General features: G+C 44.3%; 1 protein-coding gene across 1 annotated transcript; it reads left to right on the forward strand.

Annotated features, from left to right (window-relative positions):
- Nucleotides 1–1,677: 1,677 nt before the first annotated feature.
- On the forward strand, nt 1,678–22,925 carry LOC306961683 (mucin-2-like; the record flags this gene model as incomplete). Its single annotated transcript, XM_079554527.1, has 18 exons — nt 1,678–1,800; nt 1,890–1,959; nt 2,038–2,175; nt 2,477–2,641; nt 2,718–2,812; nt 3,895–4,027; nt 4,225–4,477; nt 5,368–5,417; nt 5,498–5,601; nt 5,842–5,993; nt 6,112–6,250; nt 6,624–6,731; nt 8,051–8,227; nt 8,509–8,748; nt 9,780–9,936; nt 10,017–10,145; nt 11,357–11,504; nt 22,892–22,925. 18 exons carry the CDS (start codon nt 1,678–1,680, stop codon nt 22,923–22,925), a joined length of 2,415 nt encoding a protein of 804 aa, XP_079410653.1.
- Nucleotides 22,926–22,985: the final 60 nt, after the last annotated feature.

Consider the following 22,985-nt stretch of genomic DNA (forward strand, 5'->3'; position numbering starts at 1 on the left):
TTGCCAGTGTGTGTGAGAACGGCGGGTGGAATTGTACCGAAGGCAACTGCCCTGGGACCTGCTCAGTGGAGGGAGGAGCCCACATCAGCACGTTTGATGGGAAGTCCTACACCTTCCATGGAGACTGCTCTTATGTGCTTGCAAAGGTACAGTGAACAACATCTGACACAAAGATAAGCAAAGATGTGGAGAAGAGCAGATCAAACGGTTCTAGTGCAATCGGCATAATGTAGAATCGAATAAGGGTTGGTGTTTCCCACTTACAATATGGTGGGCATCGGTCGAGAGTGACAAAAGTTTTGTTTTGTGCTCCTTGAAGTTCTTTCTTTCATTTTACTTAATAAGTAATTATAATTTTATTGAACCATGGACCACCGAAAGGAGAGTTATTGTTGCGGTTTTAACTACTAGGGTTAGGACAAATACAAAGATACACAATACTATACGCACAATAACAATCATGACCAATTCATTGTATCATTACTTTTTAAGTCATAAATTAAGACTACCCATGCAAATAGTAATTTACATCAGATGTTCCACTCACTATCATGGGCACAGGTGTATAAAATCCAGCACAGAGCCATGCAAACTGTCTTAGAACTCTGCAACGCTCTCAAGGGCTCAGTGAATTCCAGCGTAGCACATTGTGTTAGACACTACACCAAAGCAATTGAATTTATTAAAGAAAAATGTCTTGGTCCAAGGTGTAGCTCTGGAGAAGGCAGGGGTACTAAAGGAAAAGAGTCAAAAGGCAAAAAACAAACTTGGCAAAAGTCATAGATCACTGAGAATCGCAGAGCAGTAGTACATTGACGGTCTTAGTGTCAAGCCTGGTTTGTGCTTCAGCGACGGCTCCGCGTTTACGTGCTGGATGCACATGGGAGCCAATCAGGGAGTCCGCGACAGCTGCATCTGCCGCTGAAGTGCACCTGCCGCACAAGGTGACTCCGCGGCAAGTGCTGCAGAACGCAAGTGCCGTGATGGGTTGATCCTTTCGCAAAACAAGGAAACACACAACAAACTTCTTCAGTCTCCCCCTTTGAAGTTGTTTTTCATGAATATATTGTTCCTATGACTTAGTGCTTTTGTGTTTTCATTCCAAAAGATGTTTAAAATAGACATAACAACGTGAAGGGAGAGGAAATTCTGGACGGGGCTGCGGTGGGCGGGACCAGCCGGCGAAGTATAAAAGAGCCTTTACAGTGATGAGCAATTGGAGCCAGGTGTGCCCGCTCGGAGTCCACTCCCCTTCCGGGACCAAGCCTAAAAGAAAACCCACAAGAGGGAGACAAAACATGCACAAAGGCCAAAACATAACATCTCGGGCCGTCATGAAAAACCCTCAATCCTAAATACTCCAAAGTCTGTAACAAAGCCGAAGCAACTTGGTAACAACAACAATTCTTTTACAAAGTGTTAGCCAAACAAAATGACACCATGCGCCATGCTACAAACTTCATGTGGACTTCAGATTAGCTCAGGAACAGCGCCGAGAGAAAACCAAGCCTTCCAACATCAGTTACAAGGGTGACCTCACAAATGTGAAAGAATTATGAAAAATCCCCATGAACACCATAAAAACATGTAAACCTTGTGGATAGCCTTCCCAGAAGAGTTGAACAGGGACAATAAAGTTCAGACCTTAAGACCTTAACCTACAGTACTAGAGTAACCATGTATTTGCAGAGGAGTGTGGCGCCGAACTTTGCTGTGGTCGTAGACTTGGAGAAGTGCGGTTTGACAGACTCTGTGAGCTGTCTCCGTGCCGTCACCCTGGCCCTGAACAACAACTTAATGGTAAAAATGCTCGTGCATATGTTCATGTACTTGTACTTTCAGGTAGAATCATGTTGACGTAAAGCTCTCATTTCCTTCGTAAACTGCAGGTGGTTAAAATCCGCGCTGACGGGCAGGTATACGTGAACAACATCCAGTCTCAGCTGCCTCTCTTCACACGTGAGTCCGGTCCAGCTGTGAGCACAGGGAAGCGAGTGCGTCCAGCCAGCTAACCTCTGCTTATTCTGACCTCCACAGCCGATCTCGTCATGTACATGCCCTCGTCTTTTTACATCTCTATTCACACCAAGATGGGCCTGCAGCTCCTGGTGCAGCTGAGCCCAGTCATGCAGGTCTATGCCATTGCACAGACCGATCTCAAAGGGACAACTGTCGGTAAGCCTGTGTGCTGCGACCATTAATGTGTTTAATTCACACTTACCACTGATTTGCAGAGATTACGTTATGTCTCACAGTCATGTGACACATTGTAGTTTTCTTAAAGGAACAGGCCACCGTTTTTCCATACTGATATATGTTCTTACCTGAGCTTTTCACACCAATAACAACATGCTCCACTGCTCTTAAGGAAAAAGTGGATATACAATTTATATATAGAATAAAATATCTATTTTTTCTGTTATGAATTTAAACACAATGATATTTTGACCCCCATGATCTTCTTATTGATGAAAAGGTCTGTGCGGGAACTTTAACGACAAGGAGCACGATGACTTTATGGGGATGAGTGGGCTCGTGCAGGCTACACCTGCAGCTTTTGTGAACACATGGAAAATGTTATCGGGCTGTTCGGACATCAAATCACAGCTGCAGGACCCGTGCAACCAGGCCCTCAACACAGGTAAGCCGCACAGCCACAGCTCATCTTCTTCTTCCAATGGACTGTTCTCTCACCTCATCCCTGCTCCCGTCTTCAGCGAGCTACGCCGAAAGCTGGTGTTCCAAGCTGACCGACTCAAAGAGAGTGTTCGCCCAGTGTCATTCCTCTGTCGATCCAGGCCCATACCAGAAGGTGAGCAGGATGTGTCTTCAATTTAATAACTCCTTCCTTCTCTTTTTCTGGTAACAATACAATTCTACAGCACTTAACTCAGATATATACATTGATAAAATATAATTGATTGACAGTGCAAACTGGTTCAAACTTATACAAACACTTTGAATTTGTAAAGCTGGTTGTATATCAGTTCTCTCAAATGTGAATGTTCCTAGAATGGGGCTCTCCAACAGGTGGCCCACGGGCAAGAGTTGATTGAACCCTGACATCTACAGAGCAAAAAAACAAAAAAAATAATATAAAAAGAGTAATTCTCTTGCCCATTCCTGTGCGGCGTTATGCTGTTATTATTATCGTGGTGTGAACCGGAGCTACAGCAGCTCTAGGGCTTTTACAAAGACACACATCAGGCGCATTTGTGGTTTATTGCACATTTTTAATCAACAATGAGCCGTAGGTGATTATAACGATCTAATCAGGCTAACCTAGCCTTTATTCAACCATATGAGCTGGATAGGCTTAAATACTGGGGAGAGCCTGGCGTAGACCATGCAGTATAGTTGAAGATCCATAGGGCATGGCAGGGCTGGGCAATTAAATCGAAACTTAATCAAAATCGCAATCTCAACATTGGCCAATCTCAATAATCGTCATGGGTCTTCATAATTGACAGGTTTACAGCCATTTCTTTGGCACAAACCGGACCTAGTGTGAGAGTTTGGACGAGACAATGGAGGTACTTTTGTGCATTAAATGGGACTTGATGAAACAATTTGTTTATGTTTGAGCTGAGGTTTGAATAAAACTGTGATCATGTTGTAAATGCCAGTTGCAGCAGTAATCTGAGGCATTTTATCCAAGTTGCCAAATTTGCCAGTTACCAGTTGCCTTGAATGCAATGCCGAGTTTTGGTGCTCCATCGTCACGGTGATGGCTGTCAGAAAAAATGTGTAAAACTGAGTAGCCTACAATTTGAGTAATCTTTCTTTGTGGTTATCTTTGTGGTTATCTGCATGACTGTGGTTAGTATGTTAATTTTGAGACCGTATTAAAGGAATAGTACAGTTTGCTGTTTTGCTGACAGTGTTGCTTTGCAGAAGTGCAAATACGACGTGTGTGTCGGGAACGGGCACAACAGCGAGCAGGCCATGTGTGCCGTGATGTCCACCTACATCCTGGCCTGCTCCATGGCTGGAGTCAACATCCCAGGCTGGAGAGACACCATTTGTGGTGAGACATGTTCACTTCACGTGCATAAATCAAGCTGAGGGGACAGTATAAGCCACTTGTTGTGAATTACAGCTACATTAAATGAGAGCTTGCTGCATGAGGAGCATCTGTTCATGGCTATTATTACATCAGTTCCTAAAACATGCAAACAAGAAAGACTAAAAATCATAGTAACACTGCCTCTCTGCCGTCTCCAGCTAAATACAAGGATTGTCCAACGGGAACCACGTACAGTTACAACATGACGAGCTGCCGCCGCACCTGCCGCGCCCTGAGCCAGCCCGATTACACCTGTCAGGACGAAACCGCGGTGGTGGACGGCTGTGGCTGTGAAGAGGGGACCTACATGAACCAGATTGGCCATTGTGTCGCCAGCTCCGACTGCCCCTGCTACTACAAGGACAAGATCATCCTGGCGGGACAGACCGGAACCGTGGACGGAACCACCTGGTATGGTTGTCATGGGAGTCGATGCAATAGAAATATAACCCCCATTTGACTGAGTTCAAAATTGTGCTCATAACATTCTGAAGTGTACGTATAGTTTAATGTGAAATCACTCAAAGCATTACATCAAGTTCAGCACTGGGAACACAACCTATTATTTTGGTTACACTATAATGTCCTCTGCAAACAGTGAAAAACCCTGCCTCCGTCGGTGTTCTATTGTTTGATAGGTACATGTAGAGGATAGAGACAGGACGAAAGCAGGTTCAAGTCAAAGCGGAACATTTTATTGTCGTCCCCTAGGAACATACAAGGCATCGAAAGGTTCCTACCCAGCCTATCACTACAGTAGGGTCTGAAAGACGCGTAAATAAATTAAAAAAAAAACTTGTTATGTTAGTGCGCTTCTTTATAATGAAAGTAACGTGTTAGCGTTTTCTATATAGCAGGCTTTGTATGCCAATTTATATATACTTACTATATTTTACTTACGCTGAAAGCTCAATTTTCACAAGCCGAGCTGTAGAAGCGATCCAAACCCCACAATGAACAGCTTGATATCAGTAAACAAACAGCAAAAGGCCACAATAAGAGGCATCAGCATGCTACAGTCCCTTTCAGAAGCAAAGAAAAGCAGGCCATAGTTAGTTAAAGTTTAATAAATAGTGTGTCATCAAACGCACGCTCTGAAAAACATTAGCTAAACTGTTAAACACACAGTTTTCAAGCAAAATTGTGAAAAAGTCTACTTTTACAAAGTGAACTCGCTTAGTGAACCCTAACAAAGTAGTCAGATTACTATAATGTGCTAGTAACTAAGGCAACACAGTACATTAATGCCTTGTAAAACATACGTCTCCATTAATGTGAATGGTTTCTCACTCTGTTTGCAGTGTCTGCAGAAACGGAGTGCTCAGCTGTGCAGGAGGAACTAAGTTGAAAGGTAAGGCTCATTTCATCTGTCTAACAGGCTCAAATTAATAGACAAAATTAGATTTTGGTTTGTGTCATGTGCTGGGACAGCCACCTGTACCTCGCCCATGGTGTACTTCGAGTGCTCCTCCGCCAAACCGGGAGCCAACGGGACCGAGTGCCAGAAAAGCTGCAGCACTTTGGATATGCCCTGTGTAAGTACATTTCCATTCATCTTTTTCTATGGACCAAATAAGTAGTATCTCATTATCATAAAATATTTTACTGAAACTTTAAATGAACAAGAGCTGCTTTTTTTGTGTGTGCATAATTTGAGTTCGAAGGGGTTTCAAGATTCCAGTTTAGCACCCATCATGATCCTCAATCAACTCTTCTTTCCTTTCCTGTGTGAAAGTGTGGTGGCTCTGACCTCTGTTTTCTTGCATGTACCACAGTACATCAAAAGCTGCACCTCCGGCTGCATGTGTCCGGACGGCCTGGTGTCGGACGGGGCAGGGGGCTGTATCGAGGAGGACAATTGTCCCTGCGTGCACAACGGGAAAGCATACAAGACTGGACAGTCCATCACAGTGGACTGCAACACCTGGTGAGGACAGCTGTGAAAAAAATGTGTCTGGCCGGATGGACTACTTTGCAGGTATCTCGCGGTTTGATGTTTTGATTGTAGTAACTAACTGTCTTCTTGTGGCTTGTTCATTTTGCAGCACTTGCAAAAACCGAAAGTTCTCCTGCACCACTAATCACTGTGACGCTGTCTGTGGGATTTATGGAGATGGTCACTATACTACATTTGATGACAAACGATATGACTTCAATGGGAATTGCCAGTACACTCTACTGCAGGTAAAGACTTCCCCATAGTAAATATATTTATATGACTCCCTTGGAGATAACACTGTTTACAAAATATTCCACTTCATTTCTTTCTCATTCATAATCGTGAATGGCGACACAGTGGTAGTGATCTTGCATCACAGCAAGAGGGTCCTGGGTTCGATCCCCGGACCTGTGTGGAGTTTGCATGTTCTCCCTGAGCCTACATAGATTTCCTCTGTGTGCTCTGGTTTCCGCTACTTTTGTTTGTTTGGTTGGTTGTTTATTTGGTTGGGACCAGGATGAATGAGAGCGTGTCTGTAAGTGCGAGTGTTAGCGTTCAACAAATTTAGATTAATTCAAAATTTCTTACAAACGATTTTTCTTTCTGTCTTTGTGTCAGGACTCCTGCAGCAGCTCGAGCAATGGCACTTTCAGAATCATCACTGAGAATGTGCCCTGTGGGACGACAGGCACCACTTGCTCCCGGACCATCAGGATGTACCTGGGGGTAATGTCAACACCTATAACACAATTGTTTTCTAATGAATGAATTGGGCTGTACAATTCATTCATTCGCCCTGGATCCAAAAGTACAAATCCTTAGTGATTCCCAAAGATTTTAAAAGAAAAATAAGGGGGAACAAAGTTTAAAGGTACAACAGAGGCTAATCAACTACAGTGTGGTAAACACAGAGTATTTGTAATGAGAGAAATGACCACATATGTTAAAAATATGGTAAAATGCTTCTAGACTTCTTTGGGTCAGGTGGTTCAGTGGATCGTCTTAAACCCTGAAGGTTGGTCGTTTGACAAGTACTGGAATTGTGAAAGTAGGAGAGAATCCCCTTCATGTCCATTTCCAAAGGGATCTGGCATCCCAAAGAGCTCATTCAGCTCTCTGATTGGACAATTGTCTTGAGAGCAACAAAAAATAAATACTTCTTCCACCTCATTTCGTCCTGGGAACTTTATCCATTTAAACAAGCTCAATTACCCGTGTGTTCAACACCCCTGATCTAAGTCAAATAAGAGTCCAATGGCGTCTCCTTTTTGCAGCGCACTGAATGCAAAGTGCCATATGAAGGTTCTTTCTGATGTCAACAGCATCAGGAAATGTTTAGCTAAAACTAACTAGACCTTTTACAGATTTATAAATGTGAAAAAAAATGTGCCGATCTCAGTCATTATTTTATAGATTTACAAGACAAAAACATTTGTGTACCTTTATTTATGTCCAAAACAGCAGGGCAATCTCCTGCTGCAGCTCAGTTAAAGCCTTTGGGCCTGCACAGTACAACTGTCCATTATTAATAGATTTTTCTTTTTCTTCTGACGGCCCAAACGTAGTGTGGCCCCACCAGGAATCTCCCGCGATTACCCAGCACGTCACTGCATTGATCTCAACTTTAGTAGTGTGTGCTAAATATGCATATAAATGTCTAATAATAGTGAAAGATTGTCCATTCTACTCAAGGACTCACTATATACTGAACTCATTATCATGATTATTTAATTTGTTTCTTTTATTTATGAACATAACTGCCACATTTGCCACTATAACAGTAATATATAACAGGTTTTTCATATATATACATATATTATATATATATATATATATATATATATATATATATATATATATATATATATATATAGAGAGAGAGAGAGAGAGAGAGAGAGAGAGAGAGAGAGAGAGAGAGAGAGAGAGCAGCCCATCCCTCTGTCTGAAATGAGTGTTTAGATTTTTTTTTTATTTACCTCACAGAAACTACTCATGGGTTCTTTGTTCCCACAAGCTGAAACACACTATTTGACAAATTTCCGCAGGACGCAGAGTTTGAGTTCCGCGACGAGGGCTTCCACGTGGTGCGGGGAAGCAGCCAGTCTCGCCCTGATCGCTTGCAGAAGATGGGCCTCTACCTGGTGGTGACCCTGAAGACTGGCCTGATCCTCATGTGGGATATGAAGACCAGTCTGTTTATTAAACTCAATCCGGAGTATAAGGTAAACAAACTCAACGTTGGGAGAAGGTGGGATTGAGAGGTGGAAAATCTCACGTACAAATTTGTGTACTTCAAGGCCAGGTTCAGAAAATGATGATATAGCAAGAAGAATATTAGTTGTATAGAAGCCTGTTGCAGTGAGTCGTACCTCAGTTAAACAGCACAGGAGATGTGAGCTCAATATGCTGTACCGAAAAGAAATTCCACCAACTCTGTTGTGTGGCCATTAATAAATGATTATGATTATGATCAGTTTATGAACAATTGCTCTTTTGCTTTTAGGGCCATGTGTGTGGTTTGTGCGGAAATTATGACGGTAACAGCAGGAACGACTTCACAACACGCTCCCACGAGGTCGTCACTGACAGTTTGGTGTTCGGGAACAGCTGGAAGTCGGAGTCGACCTGCCCTGGGGCTAAGGTGGTCCAAGACCCGTGCTCCTCCAACAGATACCGTAAAGCCTGGTCTCAGAAACAATGCAGCATCATCACCGGCATCACCTTCCAGGCCTGCCACTCACAGGTGCTCACAACTCTGCCACAGCATTGGCTTGAAATTATTTCCTCTACTCGTTCAAATGTGTTCAATTTAAAGAACGATGGATCCACCCCCATGTTTAACAGTTGGACAGAAGTGCTTTTCATGAAACTCTGCGCCCTTCCTTCTCAAATTGAACCTGTGCACTGTGGGCTGCACAATATTGAAATAACTTGCGATTTGTGATACCGCTGTGCAATATCGCAATAACAACATAATTGGAATATTTCACTAAACCATTTCAACATGATATGTTCCATTCTAAACACAAATTGTAAGTACCCAGTTATTCAGCAAGTTGTGTCAAGACAAGACTTAGAAAACACTACATCAGCATCAGGAAATGTTTAGCTAAAACTTACTAGACCTTTTACACATTTATAAATGTGAAAAAAAATGTGCCGATCTCAGTCTGATGAAGACTTTCATGATGTTGCGATATATTGTGGCTTCTTGCGATAAGGACATTGCTTCACCTAATATCGCGATATGATGTTTTTTGCGCTTTAACCGAGCACCTTTTTCTCCAGTCCGTCTTTATCCAAATCTACAAGCCTCTCAAGTGGAGATTGGAGAGCAACAGTGTCGTGCCTCATTTGAAATCTACAGCCTACAAAACTGATCATAACTTTTTTTGCCGCATTGTTGCCGCGTTTTTGTCACATTTTTGAAGTGTTTATGTTGTGTTTTTGTCTGGGTTTTTCATTGTTTTTTCATTTGTTTTTTTGTCATGGTTTCGCCATATTTTTAGCACTTTTTTGTTGCATTATTGTTGCACGTTTTTGTCACTCTTCCATTGCTGCTTTGTCGCTCTTTAGTCACTTTTTTGTCTCTTTTTTGTGGTGTTTTCATCCTCATTTTTGTCTCTATTTTGACAATTTTTTAGAGAGTCAAAGTTTTTAGATTTGGGTAATGTCCTTGGTTCAGGTCGGGGGTTAGAGACCTTAACCTCTGTGTTTTGTATCCAGAATGCATTTTGGCTGTGTGTTGGTAACTGTACTGTATTTGTGGCAAAGGTGGACCCGGGCCCATACTTTGACTCGTGTGTCAGAGACTCTTGTGCCTGCGACACCGGTGGGGACTGTGAGTGTTTTTGCACTGCTGTGGCTGCCTACGCAAAAGCTTGTAACGAAGCCAGTGTGTGTGTGCGCTGGAGAACGCCAAAGTTGTGCCGTGAGTATCGACATAAGCAATCATGTAGTCAACAAAATATTTACACCAGAGGAGATTCTGAAGGTGCCTGTTCTGTGCAGCTATTTTCTGTGACTATTACAACTCCCCTGGAGGCTGTGAGTGGCACTACAAGCCCTGTGGAGCAAACTGCATGAAGACCTGCAGAAACCCGTCTGGGAAATGCTCCGATCTTATCTCAGCAGTTGAAGGTAAGGCTTGTATTCTACTATGTGGTGCTGGAATGTCTTTGTCTTGTTTCTTTTTTAATTTCTTTTTTGAAATTCTTCAGAAATGTTCTTGCATGTATCGCAAATAACATTCCAACAATAATATCAATCTGGAAAGGATCCGGTTTAAATCGTTCTTGAAGAGAACAGACTTTTTTGGGGACATTTGCTATTAATTGGTTCAAGGGCACCACATTTTAGAGCCAGTTATGCCCCAATCTCAAAATCTAAACTGGGCGCAGTTGATAGAGTGGGTCGCCTCAGGATCGGAAGGTTGGGGGTTTAAATTCCAGATCCTGAAGATGTCCTCTGTCGTCATGTCCTTGGGCAAGACCTTGTCTCTAGTGTCTGCATACATTGGAATGAGAGTGTGAGAGGTGACTGGTTCCTTGCTATAAAGTGCATAGATACAGACTGCATCTCTGAAATCGCCCATATATGGTCATGTTTGAAAACAGTTAAGGGGGAAAACAATTTGGAGAAAAATCTAAACTTTCTTTAATTATTCAAAAACTACTTTAACAAATGCTGAATTATGAATATAGTTTTCTACTAAATAAAGATACAAAGAAGTGGTGAGGAGCAAAGTGGTTCAACAGCCCGTAAATACATACATAAAGGACAATGCTAACTTGATGCTTCATGTTAGCATGGGGCTAATGCTAGCAGTTAGCTAGCGCTAGCTACGTCTGCCGTTTTTTCACCTCTACTGAACAATCTGCTGTGAGAAAATATCCACATGGGCCCGATTTACACTTGACTTTATTTATGTGTGGTAAATAAGCTCATATTCCACCAGAAAATGGTTAAAAAGAGTGGAAAATTGTGTTTCTCTGAAGTTTCTATTTTCCCCCTCGGCGAAGCCATGACCCCTTCTATGACGAGATGCCGTCTGTATCTATTGAGCCTTATGAAGGTAGAAAAGCACAAGTTGACATTTCACAAAAAACATGCTGTCAACATCTTGGACACCTTGCTCTCTCTTTGTCAGTGCACTGGGTAGATTTTTGTTTCATTAACAGCAGACATGATGCAAAACCACATCATTATTTGCAATTGCAGTTTCATGCGACTGATAATGAAAATATAGATTCAAAAGCTTGCTTGATTTTGGCATTACACTTGGCTTTAATAACTGTGTTCCTAGTTTGAGATTGTACCTTTCTGCTGTTAACTCAAACATTTTGTTGTAGGTTGTTATCCCCAATGCCCAGCAAGTAAGCCATTTTTTGACGAAGACGACATGAAGTGTGTCACCAAAGATCAGTGCGGCTGTTATGACAACAATGGCAATCATTACAATATTGGAGATGACGTTCCTTCCAACAACTGCTACACTTGGTATACCGCAGCACAACACTTAATTCTAAACACAATTCTACTGTGTTCTGTAATTTAAAAAAAAGGTGCACAATTTAACATTAGCTTCACAGAAATGACTAAACTTTGACCCTGAGATTTTCATAACTCCAGAAATCGCAGTCCACATTGGTACATATTCATTTTTCCTCCTCTCTCTCATCGTTTCTGTTGAATACAAGGCAGTTTTTTGTCAACTGCATAAATAAAAAAATGGTGCTAATAATGTACAAGGCAATTCAATCCAAACAGCATCAAGGTGGACATGTCTTACGAATTGTGCCGACAAGAAAAATTACAACAAAAAATACTATGAATACGTACATTTTGTTTCTTGATCATCTTTTGATTCAGTTTTTATCTTTTTTTAATTATCATTTTAAGTGGGTGCACAGATACTGGAATAAACTGCAGATACAATACAAGTGGTGAGCATGACAGTATATAATCAAAGTTTACAAAAAATCCAGTGTTGCTTAAATGCATCTAACTCTGTCAACAGCTTGTACTTGTTTTATTAATGGAAGGATCTACAAATATGGTGATGTAATATACAACACCACCGATGGTCTTGGGAATTGCATCACAGCTACATGTGGAAAAGATGGAGAAGTGAAAAGACAACTATATTCCTGTGTTATCACAACCACAGGTGTTCCGACTACAACATTTGTTTTTACAACATCCGGTATGACGTTAATATAAAACAAACATAACATGTTATTGCCGTAATTGATGGTTAATATCAGATGTATCTAATTTATCTCTGTTTCACTCTAATCCATGGCTTCCTACTGAAGAGGTTGCACCAACTTCAATGTCCACTAAACCTCCAGGGGTCACAACCACAGGTGCTGAAACAACCGTGGTTACATCTAAACCTTCAGTCACTACTACACCAACTGTCACAACACCCAGTAAGACAATAGAGACACTTGAAACAACCACATCTGGTCCCACAACAAAACCAACTACAGAAGTCACTACTGTCCCAACGACAGGGTCAACAACAGCTGTGGTGGAAACAACAACTGAAGCTCCAGGGGTCACAACCACAGGTGCTGAAACAACCGTGGTTACATCTAAACCTTCAGTCACCACTACAACAACTGGAGTATCTGTCACAACACCCAGTAAGACAACAGAGACACTTGAAACAACCACATCTGGTCCCACAACAAAACCAACTACAGAAGTCACTACTGTCCCAACGACAGGGTCAACAACAGCTGTGGTGGAAACAACAACTGAAGCTCCAGGGGTCACAACCACAGGTGCTGAAACAACCGTGGTTACATCTAAACCTTCAGTCACTACTACAACAACTGGAGTGTCTGTCACAACACCCAGTAAGACAACAGAGACACTTGAAACAACCACATCTGGTCCCACAACAAAACCAACTACAGAAGTCACTACTGTCCCAACGACAGGGTCAACAACAGCTGTGGTGGAAACAACAACTGAAGCTCCAGGGGTCTCAACCACAGGTGCTGAAACAACCGTGGTTACATCTAAACCTTCAGTCACTACTACAACAACTGGAGTATCTGTCACAACACCCAGTAAGACAACAGAGACACTTGAAACAACCACATCTGGTCCCACAACAAAACCAACTACAGAAGTCACTACTGTCCCAACGACACGGTCAACAACAGCTGTGGTGGAAACAACCACTGAAGCTCCAGGGGTCACAACCACAGGTGCTGAAACAACCGTGGTTACATCTAAACCTTCAGTCACTACTACAACAACTGGAGTATCTGTCACAACACCCAGTAAGACAACAGAGACACTTGAAACAACCACATCTGGTCCCACAACAAAACCAACTACAGAAGTCACTACTGGCCCAACAACAGGGTCAACAACAGCTGTGGTGGAAACAACCACTGAAGCTCCAGGGGTCACAACCACAGGTGCTGAAACAACCGTGGTTACATCTAAACCTTCAGTCACTACTACAACAACTGGAGTATCTGTCACAACACCCAGTAAGACAACAGAGACACAAGAAACAACCACATCTGGTCCCACAACAAAACCAACTACAGAAGTCACTACTGGCCCAACGACAGGGTCAACAACAGCTGTGGTGGAAACAACAACTGAAGCTCCAGGGGTCACAACCACAGGTGCTGAAACAACCGTGGTTACATCTAAACCTTCAGTCACTACTACAACAACTGGAGTATCTGTCACAACACCCAGTAAGACAACAGAGACACTTGAAACAACCACATCTGGTCCCACAACAAAACCAACTACAGAAGTAACTTCTGGCCCAACGACAGGGTCAACAACAGCTGTGGTGGAAACAACAACTGAAGCTCCAGGGGTCACAACCACAGGTGCTGAAACAACCGTGGTTACATCTAAACCTTCAGTCACTACTACAACAACTGGAGTATCTGTCACAACACCCAGTAAGACAACAGAGACACAAGAAACAACCACATCTGGTCCCACAACAAAACCAACTACAGAAGTCACTACTGGCCCAACGACAGGGTCAACAACAGCTGTGGTGGAAACAACAACTGAAGCTCCAGGGGTCACAACCACAGGTGCTGAAACAACCGTGGTTACATCTAAACCTTCAGTCACTACTACAACAACTGGAGTATCTGTCACAACACCCAGTAAGACAACAGAGACACTTGAAACAACCACATCTGGTCCCACAACAAAACCAACTACAGAAGTAACTTCTGGCCCAACGACAGGGTCAACAACAGCTGTGGTGGAAACAACAACTGAAGCTCCAGGGGTCACAACCACAGGTGCTGAAACAACCGTGGTTACATCTAAACCTTCAGTCACTACTACAACAACTGGAGTATCTGTCACAACACCCAGTAAGACAACAGAGACACTTGAAACAACCACATCTGGTCCCACAACAAAACCAACTACAGAAGTCACTACTGGCCCAACGACAGGGTCAACAACAGCTGTGGTGGAAACAACAACTGAAGCTCCAGGGGTCTCAACCACAGGTGCTGAAACAACCGTGGTTACATCTAAACCTTCAGTCACTACTACAACAACTGGAGTATCTGTCACAACACCCAGTAAGACAACAGAGACACTTGAAACAACCACATCTGGTCCCACAACAAAACCAACTACAGAAGTCACTACTGTCCCAACGACAGGGTCAACAACAGCTGTGGTGGAAACAACAACTGAAGCTCCAGGGGTCACAACCACAGGTGCTGAAACAACCGTGGTTACATCTAAACCTTCAGTCACTACTACAACAACTGGAGTATCTGTCACAACACCCAGTAAGACAACAGAGACACTTGAAACAACCACATCTGGTCCCACAACAAAACCAACTACAGAAGTAACTTCTGGCCCAACGACAGGGTCAACAACAGCTGTGGTGGAAACAACAACTGAAGCTCCAGGGGTCACAACCACAGGTGCTGAAACAACCGTGGTTACATCTAAACCTTCAGTCACTACTACAACAACTGGAGTATCTGTCACAACACCCAGTAAGACAACAGAGACACTTGAAACAACCACATCTGGTCCCACAACAAAACCAACTACAGAAGTCACTACTGGCCCAACGACAGGGTCAACAACAGCTGTGGTGGAAACAACAACTGAAGCTCCAGGGGTCTCAACCACAGGTGCTGAAACAACCGTGGTTACATCTAAACCTTCAGTCACTACTACAACAACTGGAGTAACTGTCACAACACCCAGTAAGACAACAGAGACACTTGAAACAACCACATCTGGTCCCACAACAAAACCAACTACAGAAGTCACTACTGTCCCAACGACAGGGTCAACAACAGCTGTGGTGGAAACAACAACTGAAGCTCCAGGGGTCACAACCACAGGTGCTGAAACAACCGTGGTTACATCTAAACCTTCAGTCACTACTACAACAACTGGAGTATCTGTCACAACACCCAGTAAGACAACAGAGACACTTGAAACAACCACATCTGGTCCCACAACAAAACCAACTACAGAAGTCACTACTGTCCCAACGACAGGGTCAACCACAGCTGTGGTGGAAACAACAACTGAAGCTCCAGGGGTCTCAACCACAGGTGCTGAAACAACCGTGGTTACATCTAAACCTTCAGTCACTACTACAACAACTGGAGTATCTGTCACAACACCCAGTAAGACAACAGAGACACTTGAAACAACCACATCTGGTCCCACAACAAAACCAACTACAGAAGTCACTACTGTCCCAACGACAGGGTCAACAACAGCTGTGGTGGAAACAACAACTGAAGCTCCAGGGGTCTCAACCACAGGTGCTGAAACAACCGTGGTTACATCTAAACCTTCAGTCACTACTACAACAACTGGAGTATCTGTCACAACACCCAGTAAGACAACAGAGACACTTGAAACAACCACATCTGGTCCCACAACAAAACCAACTACAGAAGTCACTACTGGCCCAACGACAGGGTCAACAACAGCTGTGGTGGAAACAACAACTGAAGCTCCAGGGGTCTCAACCACAGGTGCTGAAACAACCGTGGTTACATCTAAACCTTCAGTCACTACTACAACAACTGGAGTATCTGTCACAACACCCAGTAAGACAACAGAGACACTTGAAACAACCACATCTGGTCCCACAACAAAACCAACTACAGAAGTCACTACTGTCCCAACGACAGGGTCAACAACAGCTGTGGTGGAAACAACCACTGAAGCTCCAGGGGTCACAACCACAGGTGCTGAAACAACGGTGGTTACATCTAAACCTTCAGTCACTACTACAACAACTGGAGTATCTGTCACAACACCCAGAAAGACAACAGAGACACAAGAAACAACCACATCTGGTCCCACAACAAAACCAACTACAGAAGTCACTACTGGCCCAACGACAGGGTCAACAACAGCTGTGGTGGAAACAACAACTGAAGCTCCAGGGGTCACAACCACAGGTGCTGAAACAACCGTGGTTACATCTAAACCTTCAGTCACTACTACAACAACTGGAGTATCTGTCACAACACCCAGTAAGACAACAGAGACACTTGAAACAACCACATCTGGTCCCACAACAAAACCAACAACAGAAGTAACTTCTGGCCCAACGACAGGGTCAACAACAGCTGTGGTGGAAACAACAACTGAAGCTCCAGGGGTCACAACCACAGGTGTTGAAACAACCGTGGTTACATCTAAACCTTCAGTCACTACTACAACAACTGGAGTATCTGTCACAACACCCAGTAAGACAACAGAGACACTTGAAACAACCACATCTGGTCCCACAACAAAACCAACTACAGAAGTCACTACTGGCCCAACGACAGGGTCAACAACAGCTGTGGTGGAAACAACCACTGAAGCTCCAGGGGTCACAACCACAGGTGCTGAAACAACCGTGGTTACATCTAAACCTTCAGTCACTACTACAACAACTGGAGTATCTGTCACAACACCCAGTAAGACAACAGAGACACTTGAAACAACCACATCTGGTCCCACAACAAAACCAACTACAGAAGTCACTACTGTCCCAACGACAGGGTCAACCACAGCTGTGGTGGAAACAACAACTGAAGCTCCAGGGGTCTCAACCACAGGTGCTGAAACAACCGTGGTTACATCTAAACCTTCAGTCACTACTACAACAACTGGAGTATCTGTCACAACACCCAGTAAGACAACAGAGACACTTGAAACAACCACATCTGGTCCCACAACAAAACCAACTACAGAAGTCACTACTGTCCCAACGACAGGGTCAACAACAGCTGTGGTGGAAACAACAACTGAAGCTCCAGGGGTCACAACCACAGGTGCTGAAACAACCGTGGTTACATCTAAACCTTCAGTCACCACTACAACAACTGGAGTATCTGTCACAACACCCAGTAAGACAACAGAGACACTTGAAACAACCACATCTGGTCCCACAACAAAACCAACTACAGAAGTCACTACTGTTCCAACGACAGGGTCAACAACAGCTGTGGTGGAAACAACAACTGAAGCTCCAGGGGTCACAACCACAGGTGCTGAAACAACCGTGGTTACATCTAAACCTTCAGTCACTACTACAACAACTGGAGTGTCTGTCACAACACCCAGTAAGACAACAGAGACACTTGAAACAACCACATCTGGTCCCACAACAAAACCAACTACAGAAGTCACTACTGTCCCAACGACAGGGTCAACAACAGCTGTGGTGGAAACAACAACTGAAGCTCCAGGGGTCTCAACCACAGGTGCTGAAACAACCGTGGTTACATCTAAACCTTCAGTCACTACTACAACAACTGGAGTATCTGTCACAACACCCAGTAAGACAACAGAGACACTTGAAACAACCACATCTGGTCCCACAACAAAACCAACTACAGAAGTCACTACCGTCCCAACGACAGGGTCAACAACAGCTGTGGTGGAAACAACAACTGAAGCTCCAGGGGTCTCAACCACAGGTGCTGAAACAACCGTGGTTACATCTAAACCTTCAGTCACTACTACAACAACTGGAGTATCTGTCACAACACCCAGTAAGACAACAGAGACACTTGAAACAACCACATTTGGTCCCACAACAAAACCAACTACAGAAGTCACTACTGGCCCAACGACAGGGTCAACAACAGCTGTGGTGGAAACAACCACTGAAGCTCCAGGGGTCACAACCACAGGTGCTGAAACAACCGTGGTTACATCTAAACCTTCAGTCACTACTACAACAACTGGAGTATCCGTCACAACACCCAGTAAGACAACAGAGACACAAGAAACAACCACATCTGGTCCCACAACAAAACCAACTACAGAAGTCACTACTGGCCCAACGACAGGGTCAACAACAGCTGTGGTGGAAACAACAACTGAAGCTCCAGTGGTCACAACCACAGGTGCTGAAACAACCGTGGTTACATCTAAACCTTCAGTCACTACTACAACAACTGGAGTATCTGTCACAACACCCAGTAAGACAACAGAGACACTTGAAACAACCACATCTGGTCCCACAACAAAACCAACTACAGAAGTAACTTCTGGCCCAACGACAGGGTCAACAACAGCTGTGGTGGAAACAACAACTGAAGCTCCAGGGGTCACAACCACAGGTGCTGAAACAACCGTGGTTACATCTAAACCTTCAGTCACTACTACAACAACTGGAGTATCTGTCACAACACCCAGTAAGACAACAGAGACACTTGAAACAACCACATCTGGTCCCACAACAAAACCAACTACAGAAGTCACTACTGGCCCAACGACAGGGTCAACAACAGCTGTGGTGGAAACAACAACTGAAGCTCCAGGGGTAACAACCACAGGTGCTGAAACAACCGTGGTTACATCTAAACCTTCAGTCACTACTACAACAACTGGAGTATCTGTCACAACACCCAGTAAGACAACAGAGACACTTGAAACAACCACATCTGGTCCCACAACAAAACCAACGACAGAAGTCACTACTGGCCCAACGACAGGGTCAACAACAGCTGTGGTGGAAACAACCACTGAAGCTCCAGGGGTCACAACCACAGGTGCTGAAACAACCGTGGTTACATCTAAACCTTCAGTCACTACTACAACAACTGGAGTATCTGTCACAACACCCAGTAAGACAACAGAGACACAAGAAACAACCACATCTGGTCCCACAACAAAACCAACTACAGAAGTCACTACTGGCCCAACGACAGGGTCAACAACAGCTGTGGTGGAAACAACAACTGAAGCTCCAGGGGTCACAACCACAGGTGCTGAAACAACCGTGGTTACATCTAAACCTTCAGTCACTACTACAACAACTGGAGTATCTGTCACAACACCCAGTAAGACAACAGAGACACTTGAAACAACCACATCTGGTCCCACAACAAAACCAACGACAGAAGTCACTACTGGCCCAACGACAGGGTCAACAACAGCTGTGGTGGAAACAACCACTGAAGCTCCAGGGGTCACAACCACAGGTGCTGAAACAACCGTGGTTACATCTAAACCTTCAGTCACTACTACAACAACTGGAGTATCTGTCACAACACCCAGTAAGACAACAGAGACACAAGAAACAACCACATCTGGTCCCACAACAAAACCAACTACAGAAGTCACTACTGGCCCAACGACAGGGTCAACAACAGCTGTGGTGGAAACAACAACTGAAGCTCCAGGGGTCACAACCACAGGTGCTGAAACAACCGTGGTTACATCTAAACCTTCAGTCACTACTACAACAACTGGAGTATCTGTCACAACACCCAGTAAGACAACAGAGACACTTGAAACAACCACATCTGGTCCCACAACAAAACCAACAACAGAAGTAACTTCTGGCCCAACGACAGGGTCAACAACAGCTGTGGTGGAAACAACAACTGAAGCTCCAGGGGTCACAACCACAGGTGTTGAAACAACCGTGGTTACATCTAAACCTTCAGTCACTACTACAACAACTGGAGTATCTGTCACAACACCCAGTAAGACAACAGAGACACTTGAAACAACCACATCTGGTCCCACAACAAAACCAACTACAGAAGTCACTACTGGCCCAACGACAGGGTCAACAACAGCTGTGGTGGAAACAACCACTGAAGCTCCAGGGGTCACAACCACAGGTGCTGAAACAACCGTGGTTACATCTAAACCTTCAGTCACTACTACAACAACTGGAGTATCTGTCACAACACCCAGTAAGACAACAGAGACACTTGAAACAACCACATCTGGTCCCACAACAAAACCAACTACAGAAGTCACTACTGTCCCAACGACAGGGTCAACCACAGCTGTGGTGGAAACAACAACTGAAGCTCCAGGGGTCTCAACCACAGGTGCTGAAACAACCGTGGTTACATCTAAACCTTCAGTCACTACTACAACAACTGGAGTATCTGTCACAACACCCAGTAAGACAACAGAGACACTTGAAACAACCACATCTGGTCCCACAACAAAACCAACTACAGAAGTCACTACTGTCCCAACGACAGGGTCAACAACAGCTGTGGTGGAAACAACAACTGAAGCTCCAGGGGTCACAACCACAGGTGCTGAAACAACCGTGGTTACATCTAAACCTTCAGTCACCACTACAACAACTGGAGTATCTGTCACAACACCCAGTAAGACAACAGAGACACTTGAAACAACCACATCTGGTCCCACAACAAAACCAACTACAGAAGTCACTACTGTTCCAACGACAGGGTCAACAACAGCTGTGGTGGAAACAACAACTGAAGCTCCAGGGGTCACAACCACAGGTGCTGAAACAACCGTGGTTACATCTAAACCTTCAGTCACTACAACAACAACTGGAGTATCTGTCACAACACCCAGTAAGACAACAGAGACACTTGAAACAACCACATCTGGTCCCACAACAAAACCAACTACAGAAGTCACTACTGTCCCAACGACAGGGTCAACAACAGCTGTGGTGGAAACAACAACTGAAGCTCCAGGGGTCTCAACCACAGGTGCTGAAACAACCGTGGTTACATCTAAACCTTCAGTCACTACTACAACAACTGGAGTATCTGTCACAACACCCAGTAAGACAACAGAGACACTTGAAACAACCACATTTGGTCCCACAACAAAACCAACTACAGAAGTCACTACTGGCCCAACGACAGGGTCAACAACAGCTGTGGTGGAAACAACCACTGAAGCTCCAGGGGTCACAACCACAGGTGCTGAAACAACCGTGGTTACATCTAAACCTTCAGTCACTACTACAACAACTGGAGTATCCGTCACAACACCCAGTAAGACAACAGAGACACAAGAAACAACCACATCTGGTCCCACAACAAAACCAACTACAGAAGTCACTACTGGCCCAACGACAGGGTCAACAACAGCTGTGGTGGAAACAACAACTGAAGCTCCAGTGGTCACAACCACAGGTGCTGAAACAACCGTGGTTACATCTAAACCTTCAGTCACTACTACAACAACTGGAGTATCTGTCACAACACCCAGTAAGACAACAGAGACACTTGAAACAACCACATCTGGTCCCACAACAAAACCAACTACAGAAGTAACTTCTGGCCCAACGACAGGGTCAACAACAGCTGTGGTGGAAACAACAACTGAAGCTCCAGGGGTAACAACCACAGGTGCTGAAACAACCGTGGTTACATCTAAACCTTCAGTCACTACTACAACAACTGGAGTATCTGTCACAACACCCAGTAAGACAACAGAGACACTTGAAACAACCACATCTGGTCCCACAACAAAACCAACGACAGAAGTCACTACTGGCCCAACGACAGGGTCAACAACAGCTGTGGTGGAAACAACCACTGAAGCTCCAGGGGTCACAACCACAGGTGCTGAAACAACCGTGGTTACATCTAAACCTTCAGTCACTACTACAACAACTGGAGTATCTGTCACAACACCCAGTAAGACAACAGAGACACTTGAAACAACCACATCTGGTCCCACAACAAAACCAACTACAGAAGTCACTACTGTCCCAACGACAGGGTCAACAACAGCTGTGGTGGAAACAACAACTGAAGCTCCAGGGGTCTCAACCACAGGTGCTGAAACAACCGTGGTTACATCTAAACCTTCAGTCACTACTACAACAACTGGAGTATCTGTCACAACACCCAGTAAGACAACAGAGACACTTGAAACAACCACATCTGGTCCCACAACAAAACCAACTACAGAAGTCACTACTGTCCCAACGACAGGGTCAACGACAGCTGTGGTGGAAACAACCACTGAAGCTCCAGGGGTCACAACCACAGGTGCTGAAACAACCGTGGTTACATCTAAACCTTCAGTCACTACTACAACAACTGGAGTATCTGTCACAACACCCACTAAGACAACAGAGACACTAGAAACAACCACATCTGGTCCCACAACAAAACCAACTACAGAAGTCACTACTGTCCCAACGACAGGGTCAACAACAGCTGTGGTGGAAACAACAACTGAAGCTTCAGGGGTCACAACCACAGGTGCTGAAACAACCGTGGTTACATCTAAACCTTCAGTCACTACTACAGCAACTGGAGTATCTGTCACAACACCCAGTAAGACAACCGAGACACTTGAAACAACCACATCTGGTCCCACAACAAAACCAACTACAGAAGTCACTACTGGCGCAACGACAGGGTCAACAACAGCTGCGGTGGAAACAACAACTGAAGCTCCAGTGGTCACAACCACAGGTGCTGAAACAACCGTGGTTACATCTAAACCTTCAGTCACTACTACAACAACTGGAGTATCTGTCACAACACCCAGTAAGACAACAGAGACACTTGAAACAACCACATCTGGTCCCACAACAAAACCAACTACAGAATTCCCTACTGTCCCAACGACAGGGTCAACAACAGCTGTGGTGGAAACAACAACTGAAGCTCCAGGTGTCACAACGACAGGTGCTGAAACAACCGTGGTTACATCTAAACCTTCAGT

Source organism: Gobius niger (assembly GCF_951799975.1).
Source record: "Gobius niger genome assembly, chromosome: 4".
NCBI classification, from domain to species: Eukaryota; Metazoa; Chordata; class Actinopteri; order Gobiiformes; family Gobiidae; genus Gobius; species Gobius niger.